The 24,102-nt window shown below is 46.3% G+C and overlaps 1 protein-coding gene across 1 annotated transcript; it reads right to left on the bottom strand.

Moving 5' to 3' along the window:
• Positions 1-13,657: 13,657 nt before the first annotated feature.
• LOC121847418 lies at positions 13,658-22,522 on the bottom strand. Its single transcript, XM_042328139.1, has 2 exons — positions 22,291-22,522; positions 13,658-14,696 (listed from the first exon to the last, which is right to left on the bottom strand). Exons 1-2 carry the CDS (start codon positions 22,449-22,451, stop codon positions 13,811-13,813), a joined length of 1,047 nt encoding a protein of 348 aa, XP_042184073.1. The 5' UTR covers positions 22,452-22,522; the 3' UTR covers positions 13,658-13,810.
• Positions 22,523-24,102: the final 1,580 nt, after the last annotated feature.

Genomic DNA, 24,102 nt, shown 5'->3' with positions numbered 1-24,102 from the left:
TTGCTGCTACTGTCCTGGATGCCCAGCAGGGTTACTGATACTGTCCTGGATGCCCAGCAGGGTTACTGCTACTGTCCTGGATGACCAGCAGGGTTACTGCTACTGTCCTGGATGCCCAGCAGGGTTACTGCTACTGTCCTGGATGCCAGCAGGGTTACTGCTACTGTCCTGGATGCCCAGCAGGGTTATTGCTACTGTCCTGGATGCCAGCTGGGTTACTGACACTTTCCTGGATGCCCAGCAGGGTTACTGCTACTGTCCTGGATGCCCAGCAGGGTTACTGCTACTGTCCTGGATGCCAGCAGGGTTACTGCTACTGTCCTGGATGCCAGCAGGGTTACTGCTACTGTCCTGGATTCCCAGCAGGGTTACTGCTACTGTCCTGGATGCCCAGCAGGTCTACTGCTACTGTCCTGGATGCACAGCAGGGTTTCTGCTACTGTTACTGATACTGTCCTGGATGCCCAGCAGGGTTACTGCTACTGTCCTGGATGCCCAGCAGGGTTACTGCTACTGTTCTGGATGTGCAGCAGGGTTACTGCTACTGTCCTGGATGCCCAGCAGGGTTACTGCTACTGTCCTGGATGCCCAGCAGGGTTACTGCTACTGTCCTGGATGCCAGCAGGGTTACTGCTACTGTCCTGGATGCCCAGCAGGGTTACTGTTACTGATACTGTCCTGGATGCCCTACAGGGTTACTGCTACTGTCCTTAGATGCCCAGCAGGTCTACTGCTACTGTCCCGGATTCCCAGCAGGGTTACTGCTACTGTCCTGGATGCACAGCAGGTCTACTGCTACTGTCCTGGATGCACAGCAGGGTTACTGCTACTGTCCTGGATGCCCAGCAGGGTTACTGCTACTGTCCTGGATGCCCAGCAGGGTTACTGCTACTGTCCTGGATGCCCAGCAGGGTTACTGCTACTGTTGTGGATGCACAGCAGGGTTACTGCTACTGTCCTGGATGCCCAGCAGGGTTACTGCTACTGTCCTGGATGCCCAGCAGGGTTACTGCTACTGTCATGGATGCCAGCAGGGTTACTGCTACTGTCCTGGATGCCCAGCAGGGTTACTGTTACTGATACTGTCCTGGATGCCCTACAGGGTTACTGCTACTGTCCTTAGATGCCCAGCAGGTCTACTGCTACTGTCCTGGATGCCCAGCAGGGTTACTGCTACTGTCCTGGATGCCCAGCAGGTCTACTGCTACTGTCCTGGATGCACAGCAGGGTTACTGCTACTGTTACTGATACTGTCCTGGATGCCCAGCAGGGTTACTGCTACTGTCCTGGATGCCCAGCAGGGTTACTGCTACTGTCCTGGATGCCCAGCAGGGTTACTGCTACTGTCCTGGATGCCCAGCAGGGTTACTGCTACTGTCCTGGATGCCCAGCAGGGTTACTGCTACTGTTCTGGATGCCAGCAGGGTTACTGATACTGTCCTGGATGCACAGCAGGGTTACTGCTACTGTCCTGGATGACCAGCAGGGTTACTGCTACTGTCCTGGATGTCCAGCAGGGTTACTGCTACTGTTACTGCTACTGTCCTGGATGCCAGCAGGGTTACTGCTACTGTTACTGATACTGTCCTGGATGCCCAGCAGGGTTATTGCTACTGTCCTGGATGCCCAGCAGGGTTACTGCTACTGTTCTGGATGTGCAGCAGGGTTACTGCTACTGTCCTGGATGCCCAGCAGGGTTACTGCTACTGTCCTGGATGCCCAGTAGGGTTACTGCTACTGTCCTGGATGCCAGCAGGGTTACTGCTACTGTCCTGGATGCCCAGCAGGGTTACTGTTACTGATACTGTCCTGGATGCCCTACAGGGTTACTGCTACTGTCCTTAGATGCCCAGCAGGTCTACTGCTACTGTCCCGGATTCCCAGCAGGGTTACTGCTACTGTCCTGGATGCACAGCAGGTCTACTGCTACTGTCCTGGATGCACAGCAGGGTTACTGCTACTGTCCTGGATGCCCAGCAGGGTTACTGCTACTGTCCTGGATGCCCAGCAGGGTTACTGCTACTGTCCTGGATGCCAGCAGGGTTACTGCTACTGTCCTGGATGCCCAGCAGGGTTACTGCTACTGTCCTGGATGCCCAGCAGGGTTACTGCTACTGTCCTGGATGCCAGCAGGGTTCCTGCTACTGTCCTGGATGCCAGCAGGGTTCCTGCTACTGTCCTGGATGCCAGAAGGGTTACTGCTGCTGTCCTGGATTCCCAGCAGGGTTACTGCTATTGTCCTGGATGCCCAGCAGGGTTACTGATACTGTCCTGGATGACAAACAGGGTTACTGCTACTGTCCTGGATGCCCATCAGGGTAACTGCTACTGTTACTGCTACTGTCCTGGATGCCCAGCAGGGTTACTGATACTGTCCTGGATGCCCAGTAGGGTTACTGCTACTGTCCCGGATGCCAGCAGGGTTCCTGCTACTGTCCTGGATGCCAGCAGGGTTCCTGCTACTGTCCTGGATGCCAGCAGGGTTACTGCTACTGTCCTGGATGCCCAGCAGGGTTACTGATGCTGTCCTGGATGACCAACAGGGTTACTGCTACTGTCCTGGATGCCCATCAGGGTAACTGCTACTGTTACTGCTACTGTCCTGGATGCCCGTCAGGGTTACTGATACTGTCCTGGATGCCCAGTAGGGTTACTGCTACTGTCCTGGATGCCAGCAGGGTTACTGCTACTGTCCTGGATGCTAGCAGGGTTACTGCTACTGTCCTGGATGCCCAGCAGGTCTACTGCTACTGTCCTGGATGCCCCGCAGGGTTACTGCTACTGTCCTGGATGCCAGCAGGGTTACTGCTACTGTCCTGGATGACCAGCAGGGTTACTGCTACTGTCCTGGATGCCAGCAGGGTTACTGCTACTGTCCTGGATGCTAGCAGGGTTACTGCTACTCTCCTGGATGCCCAGCAGGTCTACTGCTACTGTCCTGGATGCCCAGCAGAGTTACTGCTACTGTCCTGGATGCCAGCAGGGTTACTGCTACTGTCCTGGATGACCAGCAGGGTTACTGCTACTGTCCTGGATGCCAGCAGGGTTACTGCTACTGTCCTGGATGCCAGCAGGGTTACTGCTACTGTCCTGGATTCCCAGCAGGGTTACTGCTACAGTTCTGGATGCCCAGCAGGGTTACTGATACTGTTCTGGATGACCAGCAGGGTTATTGCTACTGTCCTGGATGCCCATCAGGGTAACTGCTACTGTTGCTGCTACTGTCCTGGATGCCCAGCAGGGTTACTGATACTGTCCTGGATGCCCAGTAGAGTTACTGCTACTGTCCTGGATGCCAGCAGGGTTATTGCTACTGTCCTGGATGCCCAGCAGGTCTACTGCTACTGTCCTGGATGCCCAGCAGAGTTACTGCTACTGTCCTGGATGCCAGCAGGGTTACTGCTACTGTCCTGGATGCCAGCAGGGTTACTGCTACTGTCCTGGATGCCAGCAGGGTTACTGCTACTGTCCTGGATTCCCAGCAGGGTTACTGCTACTGTCCTGGATGCCCAGCAGGGTTACTGATACTGTTCTGGATGACCAGCAGGGTTATTGCTACTGTCCTGGATGCCCATCAGTGTAACTGCTACTGTTGCTGCTACTGTCCTGGATGCCCAGCAGGGTTACTGATACTGTCCTGGATGCCCAGCAGGGTTACTGCTACTGTCCTGGATTCCCAGCAGGGTTACTGCTACTGTCCTGGATGCCCAGCAGGGTTACTGATACTGTTCTGGATGACCAGCAGGGTTACTGCTACTGTCCTGGATGCCCAGCAGGGTTATTGCTACTGTCCTGGATGCCAGCTGGGTTACTGACACTTTCCTGGATGCCCAGCAGGGTTACTGCTACTGTCCTGGATGCCCAGCAGGGTTACTGCTACTGTCCTGGATGCCAGCAGGGTTACTGCTACTGTCCTGGATGCCAGCAGGGTTACTGCTACTGTCCTGGATTCCCATCAGGGTTACTGCTACTGTCCTGGATGCCCAGCAGGTCTACTGCTACTGTCCTGGATGCACAGCAGGGTTACTGCTACTGTTACTGATACTGTCCTGGATGCCCAGCAGGGTTACTGCTACTGTCCTGGATGCCCAGCAGGGTTACTGCTACTGTCCTGGATGCCCAGCAGGGTTACTGCTACTGTCCTGGATGCCAGCAGGGTTACTGCTACTGTCCTGGATGCCAGCAGGGTTACTGCTACTGTCCTGGATGCCCAGCAGGGTTACTGTTACTGATACTGTCCTGGATGCCCTACAGGGTTACTGCTACTGTCCTTAGATGCCCAGCAGGTCTACTGCTACTGTCCCGGATTCCCAGCAGGGTTACTGCTACTGTCCTGGATGCACAGCAGGTCTACTGCTACCGTCCTGGATGCACAGCAGGGTTACTGCTACTGTCCTGGATGCCCAGCAGGGTTACTGCTACTGTCCTGGATGCCCAGCAGGGTTACTGCTACTGTCCTGGATGCCAGCAGGGTTACTGCTACTGTCCTGGATGCCCAGCAGGGTTACTGCTACTGTCCTGGATGCCCAGCAGGGTTACTCCTACTGTCCTCGATGCCAGCAGGGTTCCTGCTACTGTCCTGGATGCCAGCAGGGTTCCTGCTACTGTCCTGGATGCCAGAAGGGTTACTGCTGCTGTCCTGGATTCCCAGCAGGGTTACTGCTATTGTCCTGGATGCCCAGCAGGGTTACTGATACTGTCCTGGATGACCAACAGGGTTACTGCTACTGTCCTGGATGCCCATCAGGGTAACTGCTACTGTTACTGCTACTGTCCTGGATGCCCAGCAGGGTTACTGATACTGTCCTGGATGCCCAGTAGAGTTACTGCTACTGTCCTGGATGCCAGCAGGGTTATTGCTACTGTCCTGGATGCTAGCAGGGTTACTGCTACTGTCCTGGATGCCCAGCATGTCTACTGCTACTGTCCTGGATGCCCAGCAGGGTTACTGCTATTGTCCTGGATGCACATCAGGGTAACTGCTACTGTTACTGCTACTGTCCTGGATGCCCGTCAGGGTTACTGATACTGTCCTGGATGCCCAGTAGGGTTACTGCTACTGTCCTGGATGCCAGCAGGGTTACTGCTACTGTCCTGGATGCTAGCAGGGTTACTGGTACTGTCCTGGATGCCCAGCAGGTCTACTGCTACTGTCCTGGATGCCCCACAGGGTTACTGCTACTGTCCTGGATGCCAGCAGGGTTACTGCTACTGTCCTGGATGACCAGCAGGGTTACTGCTACTGTCCTGGATGCCAGCAGGGTTACTGCTACTGTCCTGGATGCTAGCAGGGTTACTGCTACTCTCCTGGATGCCCAGCAGGTCTACTGCTACTGTCCTGGATGCCCTGCAGAGTTACTGCTACTGTCCTGGATGCCAGCAGGGTTACTGCTACTGTCCTGGATGACCAGCAGGGTTACTGCTACTGTCCTGGATGCCAGCAGGGTTACTGCTACTGTCCTGGATGCCAGCAGGGTTACTGCTACTGTCCTGGATTCCCAGCAGGGTTACTGCTACTGTTCTGGATGCCCAGCAGGGTTACTGATACTGTTCTGGATGACCAGCAGGGTTATTGCTACTGTCCTGGATGCCCATCAGGGTAACTGCTACTGTTGCTGCTACTGTCCTGGATGCCCAGCAGGGTTACTGCTACTGTCCTGGATGCCCAGCAGGGTTACTGCTACTGTCCTGGATGACCAGCAGGGTTACTGCTACTGTCCTGGATGCCCAGCAGGGTTACTGCTACTGTCCTGGATGCCAGCAGGGTTACTGCTACTGTCCTGGATGCCCAGCAGGGTTATTGCTACTGTCCTGGATGCCAGCTGGGTTACTGACACTTTCCTGGATGCCCAGCAGGGTTACTGATACTTTCCTGGATGCCCAACAGGGTTACTGCTACTGTCCTGGATGCCCAGCAGGGTTACTGCTACTGTCCTGGATGACCAGCAGGGTTACTGCTACTGTCCTGGATGACCGGCAGGGTTACTGCTACTGTCCTGGATGACCAGCAGGGTTACTGCTACTGTCCTGGATGACCAGCAGGGTTACTGCTACTGTCCTGGATGACCAGCAGGGTTACTGCTACTGTCCTGGATGCCCAGCAGGGTTACTGCTACTGTCCTGGATGCCCAGCAGGGCTACTGCTACTGTCCTGGATGCCCAGCAGGGTTACTGCTACTGTCCTGGATGCCCAGCAGGGTTACTGCTACTGTCCTGGATGCCAGAAGGGTTACTGCTGCTGTCCTGGATTCCCAGCAGGGTTACTGCTATTGTCCTGGATGCCCAGCAGGGTTACTGATACTGTCCTGGATGACCAACAGGGTTACTGCTACTGTCCTGGATGCCCATCAGGGTAACTGCTACTGTTACTGCTACTGTCCTGGATGCCCAGCAGGGTTACTGATACTGTCCTGGATGCCCAGTAGGGTTACTGCTACTGTCCTGGATGCCAGCAGGGTTATTGCTACTGTCCTGGATGCTAGCAGGGTTACTGCTACTGTCCTGGATGCCCAGCAGGTCTACTGCTACTGTCCTGGATGCCCAGCAGGGTTACTGCTATTGTCCTGGATGCCCAGCAGGGTTACTGATACTGTTCTGGATGACCAGCAGGGTTATTGCTACTGTCCTGGATGCCCATCAGGGTAACTGCTACTGTTGCTGCTACTGTCCTGGATGCCCAGCAGGGTTACTGCTACTGTCCTGGATGCCCAGCAGGGTTACTGCTACTGTCCTGGATGCCCAGCAGGGTTACTGCTACTGTCCTGGATGCCCAGCAGGGTTACTGCTACTGTCCTGGATGCCAGCAGGGTTACTGCTACTGTCCTGGATGCCCAGCAGGGTTATTGCTACTGTCCTGGATGCCCAGCAGGGTTACTGATACTGTCCTGGATGCCCAGTAGGGTTACTGCTACTGTCCTGGATGCTAGAAGTGTTACTGCTACTGTCCTGGATGCCCAGCAGGTCTACTGCTACTGTCCTGGATGCCCAGCAGGGTTACTGCTATTGTCCTGGATGCCCAGCAGGGTTACTGATGCTGTCCTGGATGACCAACAGGGTTACTGCTACTGTCCTGGATGCCCATCAGGGTAACTGCTACTGTTACTGCTACTGTCCTGGATGCCCGTCAGGGTTACTGATACTGTCCTGGATGCCCAGTAGGGTTACTGCTACTGTCCTGGATGCCAGCAGGGTTACTGCTACTGTCCTGGATGCTAGCAGGGTTACTGCTACTGTCCTGGATGCCCAGCAGGTCTACTGCTACTGTCCTGGATGCCCCGCAGGGTTACTGCTACTGTCCTGGATGCCAGCAGGGTTACTGCTACTGTCCTGGATGACCAGCAGGGTTACTGCTAATGTCCTGGATGCCAGCAGGGTTATTGCTACTGTCCTGGATGCTAGCAGGGTTACTGCTACTCTCCTGGATGCCCAGCAGGTCTACTGCTACTGTCCTGGATGCCCAGCAGAGTTACTGCTACTGTCCTGGATGCCAGCAGGGTTACTGCTACTGTCCTGGATGACCAGCAGGGTTACTGCTACTGTCCTGGATGCCAGCAGGGTTACTGCTACTGTCCTGGATGCCAGAAGGGTTACTGCTACTGTCCTGGATTCCCAGCAGGGTTACTGCTACTGTCCTGGATGCCCAGCAGGGTTACTGATACTGTGCTGGATGACCAGCAGGGTTATTGCTACTGTCCTGGATGCCCATCAGGGTAACTGCTACTGGTGCTGCTACTGTCCTGGATGCCCAGCAGGGTTACTGATACTGTCCTGGATGCCCAGCAGGGTTACTGCTACTGTCCTGGATGACCAGCAGGGTTACTGCTACTGTCCTGGATGCCCAGCAGGGTTACTGCTACTGTCCTGGATGCCAGCAGGGTTACTGCTACTGTCCTGGATGCCCAGCAGGGTTATTGCTACTGTCCTGGATGCCAGCTGGGTTACTGACACTTTCCTGTATGCCCAGCAGGGTTACTGATACTTTCCTGGATGCCCAACAGGGTTACTGATACTGTCCTGGATGCCAGTAGGGTTACTGCTACTGTCATGGATGACCAGCAGGGTTACTGCTACTGTCCTGGATGACCAGCAGGGTTACTGCTACTGTCCTGGATGACCAGCAGGGTTACTGCTACTGTCCTGGATGCCCAGCAGGGTTACTGCTACTGTCCTGGATGCCCAGCAGGGTTACTGCTACTGTCCTGGATGCCCAGCAGGGTTACTGCTACTGTCCCTGGGGAAGACTGGGTAGATATGGTGGCTGGCAAACCCTGCTGACTGAGGCAGGAAGTGTGGTGGGAAGGACATATAGGCTGCCATCTCCATCTGCATGTCTTGATGAGCCAGGGGTTATACATCACTGTTTACATCCCTGACATCTGAGAATATAGGCCACATTTGTCAAACTCATTCCATGGAGGGCAGAGTGTCTGCAGGTTTTCACCCCTCCCTTATACTTGATTGATCAATTAAGATCATTGATTAAACTCATCTCACTGGTTGTCTAGGTCTCAATTGGACACAAATTGTAAAACCAGCATACACTCAGTCCTCCATGGAATGAGTTTGACAACCGTGATTTAGGCCCAGGGCCTCAGCTTGGATCAGGGCCTTAGTCTGGGACTGTTTTCCTCAGTTCTTACTGTTTTCACACTTTAATAACTCTTGTTTGTTTCATTTAAATTACAGTTGAGAACTTCTCTAACACTAATGAGGATAAAACTGTTGTAGGGATAAAAGATTAAATACAACAGACAGTTTGTACCATTTGTGTGTTACAAGTGTGAATTATATTTTTAAACAGTGTTCTTTGAGCTTGGTCTAAAATCATGTTTTAGGAAATGTCCACAATGCAACTATTACAGATCTAGAAGGACAGTTGGTAGGTGACAATATGTGTGTTACACATGTGAAATAGCGTTTGAAACAGTTATCCATGAACATGCCCTAAAATTGTGTTTAAAGCCATTTCCACACTCTAATTAGTACTGTACAGAACTGTAAGGATAGAAGATTGGAGACACCATTTGTGTTACAACTGTCAATCTTTTTTAACATTTTCAATGACCATGGTCTAAAATCATGTTTCTGGCAATACAATACAAATAGTATGGTAGTAAAAAGAGAGACGATATGAGACACCATTTGTTTTACAACTGTGAATTATATTTTAGCTGCATTTAAAACATTGTTATAAATAGTTAGGCTACAATAGCTGTAAAATATAGAAACCACATTCTACAAAGATGATTTCTAATATGATATGTTCTTTTGCTTTGTCAATCATAGCATCCATCATAGTAGACCTACATAGCACACAGAGAACAGTATCCATCATCACATATTGTAAACCATGTAGTTTAACGATTGATTCAGTTGTTTTGTGTCTATCTTGTAGAATAACATTTGAGGTATATCCATAATGTGATGTGGAAAATGAATTGATCATGTACAAAATACATTCAACTACCAAAAGTTCAAGTTTAACATTTTATTAAACAAACTGGAGACAGTAAACAATCATGAAATAGATATTATAGGGAGGTCCATCAGTAGTCTTGGTAACAAGGCCTGGGATAGAGGGAGGTCATTCAGTACCATTGGTGACAAGGCCTGGGATAGAGGGAGGTCATTCAGTACCATTGGTGACAAGGCCTGGGATAGAGGGAGGTCAATCAGTACCATTGGTAACAAGGCCTGGGATAGAGGGAGGTCATTCAGTACCATTGGTGACAAGGCCTGGGATAGAGGGAGGTCAATCAGTACCATTGGTAACTAGGCCTGGGATAGAGGGAGGTCAATCAGTACCATTGGTAACAAGGCCTGGGATAGAGGGAGGTCAATCAGTACCATTGGTGACTAGGCCTGGGATAGAGGGAGGTCCATCAGTAGCCTTGATAACAAGGCATGGGGTAGAGGGAGGTCCGGCAGTAGCCTTGGTAACAAGGCCAGTGGTAGAGGGAGGTCATTCAGTACCATTGGTGACAAGGCCTGGGATAGAGGGAGGTCAATCAGTACCATTGGTAACTAGGCCTGGGATAGAGGGAGGTCCATCAGTAGCCTTGATAACAAGGCCTGGGGTAGAGGGAGGTCCGGCAGTAGCCTTGGTAACAAGGCCAGTGGTAGAGGGAGGTCCTGACAGGGCTCTGATGATACAGGCAGGTGCATAGGGGACAAAACATGTCCTTGTCCCAGTCCTGTCTTCTTCTGTCTCTGATTCACTTTCACTTATGGTGACAGAGAGATGCTCCCCACCCTGTTCCCCTTCTAGACAGGGATTGAACTGAGATCTCAAACAAGTCCCTTTAAACCAAGCAGCCATTGTCTCTTTCAATCTACCTCCAAGAAAACAGTAAACAGCAACTAGGATGATCACCAAAACCACCACCAACACCACCACCACCACCTTCACCCATGTTGGCATTCCTGTGTTGTCGTCTGGCTTTTCTTTTGGTGTGATAGTGAGAATGACAGCTCCTGGATTTCCTCTCTGGTGGTCAGGGCCCAAGAAGCACCAGTATGTCCCCTGATCAGAAAGGCGTAAGTCGGTGAGGTTGAGGAAAATGTCTCCCTTTCGGTAACCATCCATGGACACAGATACCCTGTCCTTATACCCAGAGCCATAGGTTATATTCCCTGCACTGATGGTAGACACATTCTGTCCATCTTTCATCCACTGGACAAATATCTCACTGTCCTTTGTCATTTTATTAGTTAAGCCATGGCAGGCAAGTGTGACATTTCCTCCAACATGGGCAGATATTTCAGTGGGGACCAATACTTGTAGATTTACATGCTGTTTGTACTTGCCACAGACACACTCGTACAACCCCATGTCATTGTACTCAGCTGAGGAGATGGTTAGAGAGAATTTTCCATCCCTGTTTTCAAACCTCTTCTTAAAAAATCCTTCCCCTGTGGTTAAATGATCTCCGTCAAGTTTAGCAACCATCTTCGTGATGATGGACCCTGATTGAGATTCCTGATAATGCCTCAACTCGATGACACCACCATGGCATGATCCAGAGCAGAGTGTAACTGGGTAATTCAACATCACTGTTAAATTGATAGGATGGGACAAGGAGTATTTTGCAACAAGTGCAAACAGGAAAAAGGTGATGACTCGTCTCGTCCCCCTTCATAATCGAAGCAGTTCTCTATGGCAAAGCTCACGCCCTCAATTTGGCTTCAGAAAACTTTGTTGTTTCTTGGCGGTTGGCAGCACTTTTATGCAAACAGAAATCTCACTTTAGGGAAGATCTTCGGTTAGATGGTGACTCCTCCCCTTTCCCGAAAGTGTTCTGCTCCTAACATTACCAAGGTTTATACTGCTGCGGTTTGTGTTCAAGATTTCCGTATGCAATATTTTTTATTTTCTTATAAGAACATTACATTACACACTAATACGTTTCACAAATATAACGTAAATAATATATTAACTAACTAAGTAAAACTAACTTAGTTTTAGCAGATAATTTAACAGATAATATCGGTACCACAGAAATATAACGATAGTATAATGTATATAATGATATTGTGTATATATGATGTTATTTAAGAAAAGGGAACAGAGGACACAGGGACATCGTTATGGTAGTTGGATTAGTCTGTTGCTTTGACAATGAAAAAGCGTCTTAACTCCGAGTAGCAGCTGTAGTGGTGTGGGTCAGGAGGAGAACGGCTGGGCTGTGAGCGTATCGGGACCACTGCCAGTGAAGCCGCTGAACACCTCCTCTATATGGGCTTTAGCTCCTTAAGGCTCTGCGGCCGAGAGTCTTTCACTTCCTCAGTGTCAGAAGGCTGCCCCAACTACGCGCTCTACACCACACCCACATTACGCGCACTCCGCTGCCACCCCATGTAATTTGTTGACACTATCCTGTTCACCCAGACTTGCCCCGCTACTGGTTGGATAAGCGTAATGTTGTAAGGACAGATGGAGGAGAGCCCGTGAGCCTGTTTCCCCCTGTTCTCTGAACGGACCAGTCTCTCACCATCTCTCCTTCTCTTTAGTCTATGGACCGTCATATATTGAGCAAAGGGAATATTCTGTACAGCTATCACTCGGTGAATCCAAGACCTCTCTCTACTCGACTCCGCTACCAGCCACCAGCATGACTTACACACTTCGTCGGTTTCTCTCTATTCTGCCACCCAGAGGGAGGTACAGGACAGTCGGGCAGGCTTACTGTGTGGAGGAAGGACAGCAGCACCTCCACTACCAGGTTCAAGAATAGCTTTTATCTGACTGCTGTTTTTAACACTTTAGCATTCATGACTGTAGTGTTATTATAATCGTACCACTCTGAACTTTCAGTTGTTGTTCTATTTATATTTATTTATATTCTATCTGTGACTGTTTTACTGTATACTGTGTACGTGCTACTATAAGAGCGAGAGCTCCAACGAATAATCCGTTGGCGGATTGGATTGTCTGACTGACCGACTGACTTCAACCTTTTTTGTATATGGTATTTCATTTGTTTTGATGTGAGGTATACTGTGATGATTTATGTAGTTAGTTGTAGTTGAGGACTTAGTAAGAGTTGATACGCTTTAAAGTTCTGTGGTAAAATAATTGTTATATTGATTGTATGATTAATACTGGGTTTACGCTACACTTGAATGAACGGACAAACATTGCGTGACTAAGGTCACGGGAGTTCCCTGAACTCCTTTACCGGGCTGGACTCTTTTTAGGCCCGGGGTACAGGACATTTCTAGGAGAACCAGAACTCATTGTGATATTATTATATATGTGTGTAATCACTGATGTTGCTAATACAACCCACGCAAAATAATGTAGTTGTTTTTGAAGTTCTTTCCAATGTTTTAAGGGTTTATGAAAAATGTATTTCCATCCTGACTTTTACATAAGTCCTTTGTATTGGTGTAGACTTGACGGACCAGATGGGACTCATTCCCTCCCAAACCAAAAGGAGAAACCAATGTTTTTTCTCTGGTAGGCACAACCTACCTGGCACCCCTATAAATAATAAATAACCTCAAGTGAAAACCGTTACATTGTCCACAATGCAACTATTACAGATCTAGAAGGACAGTTGGTAGGATACAATATTTGTGTGTTACACATGTGAAATAGCTTTTGAAACAGTTGTCCATGAACATGGCCTAAAATTGTGTTTAAAGCCATTTCCACACTCTAATTAGTACTGTACAGAACTGTAAGGAGAGATGATTGGAAACACCATTTGTGTTACAACTGTCAATCTTTTTAAACATTTCCCATGACCATGGTCTAAAATCATGTTTCTGGCAATACAATACAAATAGTATGGTAGTAAAAAGAGAGACGATATGAGACACCATTTGTTTTACAACTGTGAATTATATTTTAGCTTCATTTAAAACATTGTTATAAATAGTTAGGCTACAATAGCTGTAAAATATAGAAACCACATTCTACAAAGATGATTTCTAATATGATATGTTCTTTTGCTTTGTCAATCATAGCATCCATCATAGTAGACCTACATAGCACACAGAGAACAGTATCCATCATCACATATTGTAAACCATGTAGTTTAACGATTGATTCAGTTGTTTTGTGTCTATCTTGTAGAATAACATTTGAGGTATATCCATAATGTGATGTGGAAAATGAATTGATCATGTACAAAATACATTCAACTACCAAAAGTTCAAGTTTAACATTTTATTAAACAAACTGGAGACAGTAAACAATCATGAAATAGATATTATAGGGAGGTCCATCAGTAGTCTTGGTAACAAGGCCTGGGATAGAGGGAGGTCATTCAGTACCATTGGTGACAAGGCCTGGGATAGAGGGAGGTCAATCAGTACCATTGGTAACTAGGCCTGGGATAGAGGGAGGTCCATCAGTAGCCTTGATAACAAGGCCTGGGGTAGAGGGAGGTCCGGCAGTAGCCTTGGTAACAAGGCCAGTGGTAGAGGGAGGTCCTGACAGGGCTCTGATGATACAGGCAGGTGCATAGGGGACAAAACATGTCCTTGTCCCAGTCCTGTCTTCTTCTGTCTCTGATTCACTTTCACTTATGGTGACAGAGAGATGCTCCCCACCCTGTTCCCCTTCTAGACAGGGATTGAACTGAGATCTCAAACAAGTCCCTTTAAACCAAGCAGCCATTGTCTCTTTCAATCTACCTCCAAGAAAACAGTAAACAGCAACTAGGATGATCACCAAAACAACCACCAACACCACCACCACCACCTTCACCCATGTTGACATTCCTGTGTTGTCGTCTGGCTTTTCTTTTGGTGTGATAGTGAGAATGACAGCTCCTGGATTTCCTCTCTGGTGGTCAGGGCCGAAGAAGCACCAGTATGTCCCCTGATCAGAAAGGCGTAAGTCGGTGAGGTTGAGGAAAATGTCTCCCTTTCGGTAACCATCCATGGACACAGATACCCTGTCCTTATACCCAGAGCCATAGGTTATATTCCCTGCACTGATGGTAGACACATTCTGTCCATCTTTCATCCACTGGACAAATATCTCACTGTCCTTTGTCATTTTATTAGTTAAGCCATGGCAGGCAAGTGTGACATTTCCTCCAACATGGGCAGATATTTCAGTGGGGACCAATACTTGTAGATTTACATGCTGTTTGTACTTGCCACAGACACACTCGTACAACCCCATGTCATTGTACTCAGCTGAGGAGATGGTTAGAGAGAATTTTCCATCCCTGTTTTCAAACCTCTTCTTAAAAAAATCCTTCCCCTGTGGTTAAATGATCTCCGTCTTTAGCGTGATGATGGACCCTGATTGAGATTCCTGATAATGCCTCAACTCGATGACACCACCATGGCATGATCCAGAGCAGAGTGTAACTGGGTAATTCAACATCACTGTTAAATTGATAGGATGGGACAAGGAGTATTTTGCAACAAGTGCAAACAGGAAAAAGGTGATGACTCGTCCCCCTTCATAATCGAAGCAGTTCTCTATGGCAAAGCTCACGCCCTCAATTTGGCTTCAGAAAACTTTGTTGTTTCTTGGCGGTTGGCAGCACTTTTATGCAAACAGAAATCTCACTTTAGGGAAGATCTTCGGTTAGATGGTGACTCCTCCCCTTTCCCGAAAGTGTTCTGCTCCTAACATTACCAAGGTTTATACTGCTGCGGTTTGTGTTCAAGATTTCCGTATGCAATATTTTTTATTTTCTTATAAGAACATTACATTACACACTAATACGTTTCACAAATATAACGTAAATAATATATTAACTAACTAAGTAAAACTAACTTAGTTTTAGCAGATAATTTAACAGATAATATCGGTACCACAGAAATATAACGATAGTATAATGTATATAATGATATTGTGTATATATGATGTTATTTAAGAAAAGGGAACAGAGGACACAGGGACATCGTTATGGTAGTTGGATTAGTCTGTTGCTTTGACAATGAAAAAGCGTCTTAACTCCGAGTAGCAGCTGTAGTGGTGTGGGTCAGGAGGAGAACGGCTGGGCTGTGAGCGTATCGGGACCACTGCCAGTGAAGCCGCGGAACACCTCCTCTATATGGGCTTTAGCTCCTTAAGGCTCTGCGGCCGAGAGTCTTTCACTTCCTCAGTGTCAGAAGGCTGCCCCAACTACGCGCTCTACACCACACCCACATTACGCGCACTCCGCTGCCACCCCATGTAATTTGTTGACACTATCCTGTTCACCCAGACTTGCCCCGCTACTGGTTGGATAAGCGTAATGTTGTAAGGACAGATGGAGGAGAGCCCGTGAGCCTGTTTCCCCCTGTTCTCTGAACGGACCAGTCTCTCACCATCTCTCCTTCTCTTTAGTCTATGGACCGTCATATATTGAGCAAAGGGAATATTCTGTACAGCTATCACTCGGTGAATCCAAGACCTCTCTCTACTCGACTCCGCTACCAGCCACCAGCATGACTTACACACTTCGTCGGTTTCTCTCTATTCTGTCACCCAGAGGGAGGTACAGGACAGTCGGGCAGGCTTACTGTGTGGAGGAAGGACAGCAGCACCTCCACTACCAGGTTCAAGAATAGCTTTTATCTGACTGCTGTTTTTAACACTTTAGCATTCATGACTGTAGTGTTATTATAATCGTACCACTCTGAACTTTCAGTTGTTGTTCTATTTATATTTATTTATATTCTATCTGTGACTGTTTTACTGTATACTGTGTACGTGCTACTATAAGAGCGAGAGCTCCAACGAATAATCCGTTGGCGGATTGGATTGTCTGACTGACCGACTGACTTCAACCTTTTTTGTGTATATGGTATTTCATTTGTTTTGATGTGAGGTATACTGTGATGATTTATGTAGTTAGTTGTAGTTGAGGACTTAGTAAGAGTTGATACGCTTTAAAGTTCTGTGGTAAAATAATTGTTATATTGATTGTATGATTAATACTGGGTTTACGCTACACTTGAATGAACGGACAAACATTGCGTGACTAAGGTCACGGGAGTTCCCTGAACTCCTTTACCGGGCTGGACTCTTTTTAGGCCCGGGGTACAGGACATTTCTAGGAGAACCAGAACTCATTGTGATATTATTATATATGTGTGTAATCATTGATGTTGCTAATACAACCCACGCAAAATAATGTCGTTGTTTTTGAAGTTCTTTCCAATGTTGTAAGGGTTTATGAAAAGTTTATTTCCATCCTGACTTTTACATAAGTCCTTTGTATTGGTGTAGACTTGACGGACCAGATGGGACTCATTCCCTCCCAAACCAAAAGGAGAAACCAATGTTTTTCTCTGGTAGGCACAACCTACCTGGCACCCCTATAAATAATAAATAACCTCAAGTCAAAACCGTTACATTGTCCACAATGCAACTATTACAGATCTAGAAGGACAGTTGGTAGGATACAATATTTGTGTGTTACACATGTGAAATAGCTTTTGAAACAGTTGTCCATGAACATGGCCTAAAATTGTGTTTAAAGCCATTTCCACACTCTAATTAGTACTGTACAGAACTGTAAGGAGAGATGATTGGAAACACCATTTGTGTTACAACTGTCAATCTTTTTAAACATTTCCCATGACCATGGTCTAAAATCATGTTTCTGGCAATACAATACAAATAGTATGGTAGTAAAAAGAGAGACGATATGAGACACCATTTGTTTTACAACTGTGAATTATATTTTAGCTTCATTTAAAACATTGTTATAAATAGTTAGGCTACAATAGCTGTAAAATATAGAAACCACATTCTACAAAGATGATTTCTAATATGATATGTTCTTTTGCTTTGTCAATCATAGCATCCATCATAGTAGACCTACATAGCACACAGAGAACAGTATCCATCATCACATATTGTAAACCATGTAGTTTAACGATTGATTCAGTTGTTTTGTATCTATCTTGTAGAATAACATTTGAGGTATATCCATAATGTGATGTGGAAAATGAATTGATCATGTACAAAATACATTCAACTACCAAAAGTTCAAGTTTAACATTTTATTAAACAAACTGGAGACAGTAAACAATCATGAAATAGATATTATAGGGAGGTCCATCAGTAGTCTTGGTAACAAGGCCTGGGATAGAGGGAGGTCATTCAGTACCATTGGTGACAAGGCCTGGGATAGAGGGAGGTCAATCAGTACCATTGGTAACTAGGCCTGGGATAGAGGGAGGTCCATCAGTAGCCTTGATAACAAGGCCTGGGGTAGAGGGAGGTCCGGCAGTAGCCTTGGTAACAAGGCCAGTGGTAGAGGGAGGTCCTGACAGGGCTCTGATGATACAGGCAGGTGCATAGGGGACAAAACATGTCCTTGTCCCAGTCCTGTCTTCTTCTGTCTCTGATTCACTTTCACTTATGGTGACAGAGAGATGCTCCCCACCCTGTTCCCCTTCTAGACAGGGATTGAACTGAGATCTCAAACAAGTCCCTTTAAACCAAGCAGCCATTGTCTCTTTCAATCTACCTCCAAGAAAACAGTAATCAGCAACTAGGATGATCACCAAAACAACCACCAACACCACCACCACCACCTTCACCCATGTTGGCATTCCTGTGTTGTCGTCTGGCTTTTCTTTTGGTGTGATAGTGAGAATGACAGCTCCTGGATTTCCTCTCTGGTGGTCAGGGCCGAAGAAGCACCAGTATGTCCCCTGATCAGAAAGGCGTAAGTCGGTGAGGTTGAGGAAAATGTCTCCCTTTCGGTAACCATCCATGGACACAGATACCCTGTCCTTATACCCAGAGCCATAGGTTATATTCCCTGCACTGATGGTAGACACATTCTGTCCATCTTTCATCCACTGGACAAATATCTCACTGTCCTTTGTCATTTTATTAGTTAAGCCATGGCAGGCAAGTGTGACATTTCCTCCAACATGGGCAGATATTTCAGTGGGGACCAATACTTGTAGATTTACATGCTGTTTGTACTTGCCACAGACACACTCGTACAACCCCATGTCATTGTACTCAGCTGAGGAGATGGTTAGAGAGAATTTTCCATCCCTGTTTTCAAACCTCTTCTTAAAAAATCCTTCCCCTGTGGTTAAATGATCTCCGTCAAGTTTAGCAACCATCTTCGTGATGATGGACCCTGATTGAGATTCCTGATAATGCCTCAACTCGATGACACCACCATGGCATGATCCAGAGCAGAGTGTAACTGGGTAATTCAACATCACTGTTAAATTGATAGGATGGGACAAGGAGTATTTTGCAACAAGTGCAAACAGGAAAAAGGTGATGACTCGTCCCCCTTCATAATCGAAGCAGTTCTCTATGGCAAAGCTCACGCCCTCAATTTGGCTTCAGAAAACTTTGTTGTTTCTTGGCGGTTGGCAGCACTTTTATGCAAACAGAAATCTCACTTTAGGGAAGATCTTCGGTTAGATGGTGACTCCTCCCCTTTCCCGAAAGTGTTCTGCTCCTAACATTACCAAGGTTTATACTGCTGCGGTTTGTGTTCAAGATTTCCGTATGCAATATTTTTTATTTTCTTATAAGAACATTACATTACACACTAATACGTTTCACAAATATAACGTAAATAATATATTAACTAACTAAGTAAAACTAACTTAGTTTTAGCAGATAATTTAACAGATAATATCGGTACCACAGAAATATAACGATAGTATAATGTATATAATGATATTGTGTATATATGATGTTATTTAAGAAAAGGGAACAGAGGACACAGGGACATCGTTATGGTAGTTGGATTAGTCTGTTGCTTTGACAATGAAAAAGCGTCTTAACTCCGAGTAGCAGCTGTAGTGGTGTGGGTCAGGAGGAGAACGGCTGGGCTGTGAGCGTATCGGGACCACTGCCAGTGAAGCCGCTGAACACCTCCTCTATATGGGCTTTAGCTCCTTAAGGCTCTGCGGCCGAGAGTCTTTCACTTCCTCAGTGTCAGAAGGCTGCCCCAACTACGCGCTCTACACCACACCCACATTACGCGCACTCCGCTGCCACCCCATGTAATTTGTTGACACTATCCTGTTCACCCAGACTTGCCCCGCTACTGGTTGGATAAGCGTAATGTTGTAAGGACAGATGGAGGAGAGCCCGTGAGCCTGTTTCCCCCTGTTCTCTGAACGGACCAGTCTCTCACCATCTCTCCTTCTCTTTAGTCTATGGACCGTCATATATTGAGCAAAGGGAATATTCTGTACAGCTATCACTTGGTGAATCCAAGACCTCTCTCTACTCGACTCCGCTACCAGCCACCAGCATGACTTACACACTTCGTCGGTTTCTCTCTATTCTGCCACCCAGAGGGAGGTACAGGACAGTCGGGCAGGCTTACTGTGTGGAGGAAGGACAGCAGCACCTCCACTACCAGGTTCAAGAATAGCTTTTATCTGACTGCTGTTTTTAACACTTTAGCATTCATGACTGTAGTGTTATTATAATCGTACCACTCTGAACTTTCAGTTGTTGTTCTATTTATATTTATTTATATTCTATCTGTGACTGTTTTACTGTATACTGTGTACGTGCTACTATAAGAGCGAGAGCTCCAACGAATAATCCGTTGGCGGATTGGATTGTCTGACTGACCGACTGACTTCAACCTTTTTTGTATATGGTATTTCATTTGTTTTGATGTGAGGTATACTGTGATGATTTATGTAGTTAGTTGTAGTTGAGGACTTAGTAAGAGTTGATACGCTTTAAAGTTCTGTGGTAAAATAATTGTTATATTGATTGTATGATTAATACTGGGTTTACGCTACACTTGAATGAACGGACAAACATTGCGTGACTAAGGTCACGGGAGTTCCCTGAACTCCTTTACCGGGCTGGACTCTTTTTAGGCCCGGGGTACAGGACATTTCTAGGAGAACCAGAACTCATTGTGATATTATTATATATGTGTGTAATCATTGATGTTGCTAATACAACCCACGCAAAATAATGTCGTTGTTTTTGAAGTTCTTTCCAATGTTGTAAGGGTTTATGAAAAGTTTATTTCCATCCTGACTTTTACATAAGTCCTTTGTATTGGTGTAGACTTGACGGACCAGATGGGACTCATTCCCTCCCAAACCAAAAGGAGAAACCAATGTTTTTTTTCTCTGGTAGGCACAACCTACCTGGCACCCCTATAAATAATAAATAACCTCAAGTCAAAACCGTTACATTGTCCACAATGCAACTATTACAGATCTAGAAGGACAGTTGGTAGGATACAATATTTGTGTGTTACACATGTGAAATAGCTTTTGAAACAGTTGTCCATGAACATGGCCTAAAATTGTGTTTAAAGCCATTTCCACACTCTAATTAGTACTGTACAGAACTGTAAGGAGAGATGATTGGAAACACCATTTGTGTTACAACTGTCAATCTTTTTAAACATTTCCCATGACCATGGTCTAAAATCATGTTTCTGGCAATACAATACAAATAGTATGGTAGTAAAAAGAGAGACGATATGAGACACCATTTGTTTTACAACTGTGAATTATATTTTAGCTTCATTTAAAACATTGTTATAAATAGTTAGGCTACAATAGCTGTAAAATATAGAAACCACATTCTACAAAGATGATTTCTAATATGATATGTTCTTTTGCTTTGTCAATCATAGCATCCATCATAGTAGACCTACATAGCACACAGAGAACAGTATCCATCATCACATATTGTAAACCATGTAGTTTAACGATTGATTCAGTTGTTTTGTGTCTATCTTGTAGAATAACATTTGAGGTATATCCATAATGTGATGTGGAAAATGAATTGATCATGTACAAAATACATTCAACTACCAAAAGTTCAAGTTTAACATTTTATTAAACAAACTGGAGACAGTAAACAATCATGAAATAGATATTATAGGGAGGTCCATCAGTAGTCTTGGTAACAAGGCCTGGGATAGAGGGAGGTCATTCAGTACCATTGGTGACAAGGCCTGGGATAGAGGGAGGTCAATCAGTACCATTGGTAACTAGGCCTGGGATAGAGGGAGGTCCATCAGTAGCCTTGATAACAAGGCCTGGGGTAGAGGGAGGTCCGGCAGTAGCCTTGGTAACAAGGCCAGTGGTAGAGGGAGGTCCTGACAGGGCTCTGATGATACAGGCAGGTGCATAGGGGACAAAACATGTCCTTGTCCCAGTCCTGTCTTCTTCTGTCTCTGATTCACTTTCACTTATGGTGACAGAGAGATGCTCCCCACCCTGTTCCCCTTCTAGACAGGGATTGAACTGAGATCTCAAACAAGTCCCTTTAAACCAAGCAGCCATTGTCTCTTTCAATCTACCTCCAAGAAAACAGTAATCAGCAACTAGGATGATCACCAAAACAACCACCAACACCACCACCACCACCTTCACCCATGTTGGCATTCCTGTGTTGTCGTCTGGCTTTTCTTTTGGTGTGATAGTGAGAATGACAGCTCCTGGATTTCCTCTCTGGTGGTCAGGGCCGAAGAAGCACCAGTATGTCCCCTGATCAGAAAGGCGTAAGTCGGTGAGGTTGAGGAAAATGTCTCCTTTCGGTAACCATCCATGGACACAGATACCCTGTCCTTATACCCAGAGCCATAGGTTATATTCCCTGCACTGATGGTAGACACATTCTGTCCATCTTTCATCCACTGGACAAATATCTCACTGTCCTTTGTCATTTTATTAGTTAAGCCATGGCAGGCAAGTGTGACATTTCCTCCAACATGGGCAGATATTTCAGTGGGGACCAATACTTGTAGATTTACATGCTGTTTGTACTTGCCACAGACACACTTGTACAACCCCATGTCATTGTACTCAGCTGAGGAGATGGTTAGAGAGAATTTTCCATCCCTGTTTTCAAACCTCTTCTTAAAAAATCCTTCCCCTGTGGTTAAATGATCTCCGTCAAGTTTAGCAACCATCTTCGTGATGATGGACCCTGATTGAGATTCCTGATAATGCCTCAACTCGATGACACCACCATGGCATGATCCAGAGCAGAGTGTAACTGGGTAATTCAACATCACTGTTAAATTGATAGGATGGGACAAGGAGTATTTTGCAACAAGTGCAAACAGGAAAAAGGTGATGACTCGTCCCCTTCATAATCGAAGCAGTTCTCTATGGCAAAGCTCACGCCCTCAATTTGGCTTCAGAAAACTTTGTTGTTTCTTGGCGGTTGGCAGCACTTTTATGCAAACAGAAATCTCACTTTAGGGAAGATCTTCGGTTAGATGGTGACTCCTCCCCCTTTCCCGAAAGTGTTCTGCTCCTAACATTACCAAGGTTTATACTGCTGCGGTTTGTGTTCAAGATTTCCGTATGCAATATTTTTTATTTTCTTATAAGAACATTACATTACACACTAATACGTTTCACAAATATAACGTAAATAATATATTAACTAACTAAGTAAAACTAACTTAGTTTTAGCAGATAATTTAACAGATAATATCGGTACCACAGAAATATAACGATAGTATAATGTATATAATGATATTGTGTATATATGATGTTATTTAAGAAAAGGGAACAGAGGACACAGGGACATCGTTATGGTAGTTGGATTAGTCTGTTGCTTTGACAATGAAAAAGCGTCTTAACTCCAGTAGCAGCTGTAGTGGTGTGGGTCAGGAGGAGAACGGCTGGGCTGTGAGCGTATCGGGACCACTGCCAGTGAAGCCGCTGAACACCTCCTCTATATGGGCTTTAGCTCCTTAAGGCTCTGCGGCCGAGAGTCTTTCACTTCCTCAGTGTCAGAAGGCTGCCCCAACTACGCGCTCTACACCACACCCACATTACGCGCACTCCGCTGCCACCCCATGTAATTTGTTGACACTATCCTGTTCACCCAGACTTGCCCCGCTACTGGTTGGATAAGCGTAATGTTGTAAGGACAGATGGAGGAGAGCCCGTGAGCCTGTTTCCCACTGTTCTCTGAACGGACCAGTCTCTCACCATCTCTCCTTCTCTTTAGTCTATGGACCGTCATATATTGAGCAAAGGGAATATTCTGTACAGCTATCACTTGGTGAATCCAAGACCTCTCTCTACTCGACTCCGCTACCAGCCACCAGCATGACTTACACACTTCGTCGGTTTCTCTCTATTCTGCCACCCAGAGGGAGGTACAGGACAGTCGGGCAGGCTTACTGTGTGGAGGAAGGACAGCAGCACCTCCACTACCAGGTTCAAGAATAGCTTTATCTGACTGCTGTTTTTAACACTTTAGCATTCATGACTGTAGTGTTATTATAATCGTACCACTCTGAACTTTCAGTTGTTGTTCTATTTATATTTATTTATATTCTATCTGTGACTGTTTTACTGTATACTGTGTACGTGCTACTATAAGAGCGAGAGCTCCAACGAATAATCCGTTGGCGGATTGGATTGTCTGACTGACCGACTGACTTCAACCTTTTTTGTATATGGTATTTCATTTGTTTTGATGTGAGGTATACTGTGATGATTTATGTAGTTAGTTGTAGTTGAGGACTTAGTAAGAGTTGATACGCTTTAAAGTTCTGTGGTAAAATAATTGTTATATTGATTGTATGATTAATACTGGGTTTACGCTACACTTGAATGAACGGACAAACATTGCGTGACTAAGGTCACGGGAGTTCCCTGAACTCCTTTACCGGGCTGGACTCTTTTTAGGCCCGGGGTACA

The sequence above is a fragment of the Oncorhynchus tshawytscha genome, linkage group LG10 (genome assembly GCF_018296145.1).
Source record: "Oncorhynchus tshawytscha isolate Ot180627B linkage group LG10, Otsh_v2.0, whole genome shotgun sequence".
NCBI lineage: Eukaryota > Metazoa > Chordata > Actinopteri > Salmoniformes > Salmonidae > Oncorhynchus > Oncorhynchus tshawytscha.
Note: the sequence above shows the minus strand (reverse complement) of the source record. Positions and strands in the feature narration are given on the sequence as shown.

Bases quoted from the DNA above. Each gene is read 5' to 3' on its own strand.
- LOC121847418 (XM_042328139.1), bottom strand. From the start codon at position 22,451: ATGTTGAATTACCCAGTTACACTCTGCTCTGGATCATGCCATGGTGGT. The intron at 14,697-22,290 runs GTTTGAAAACAG...TTTTAAGAAGAG, and splicing joins GAAGGATTTTTTAAGAAGAG to GTTTGAAAACAGGGATGGAA.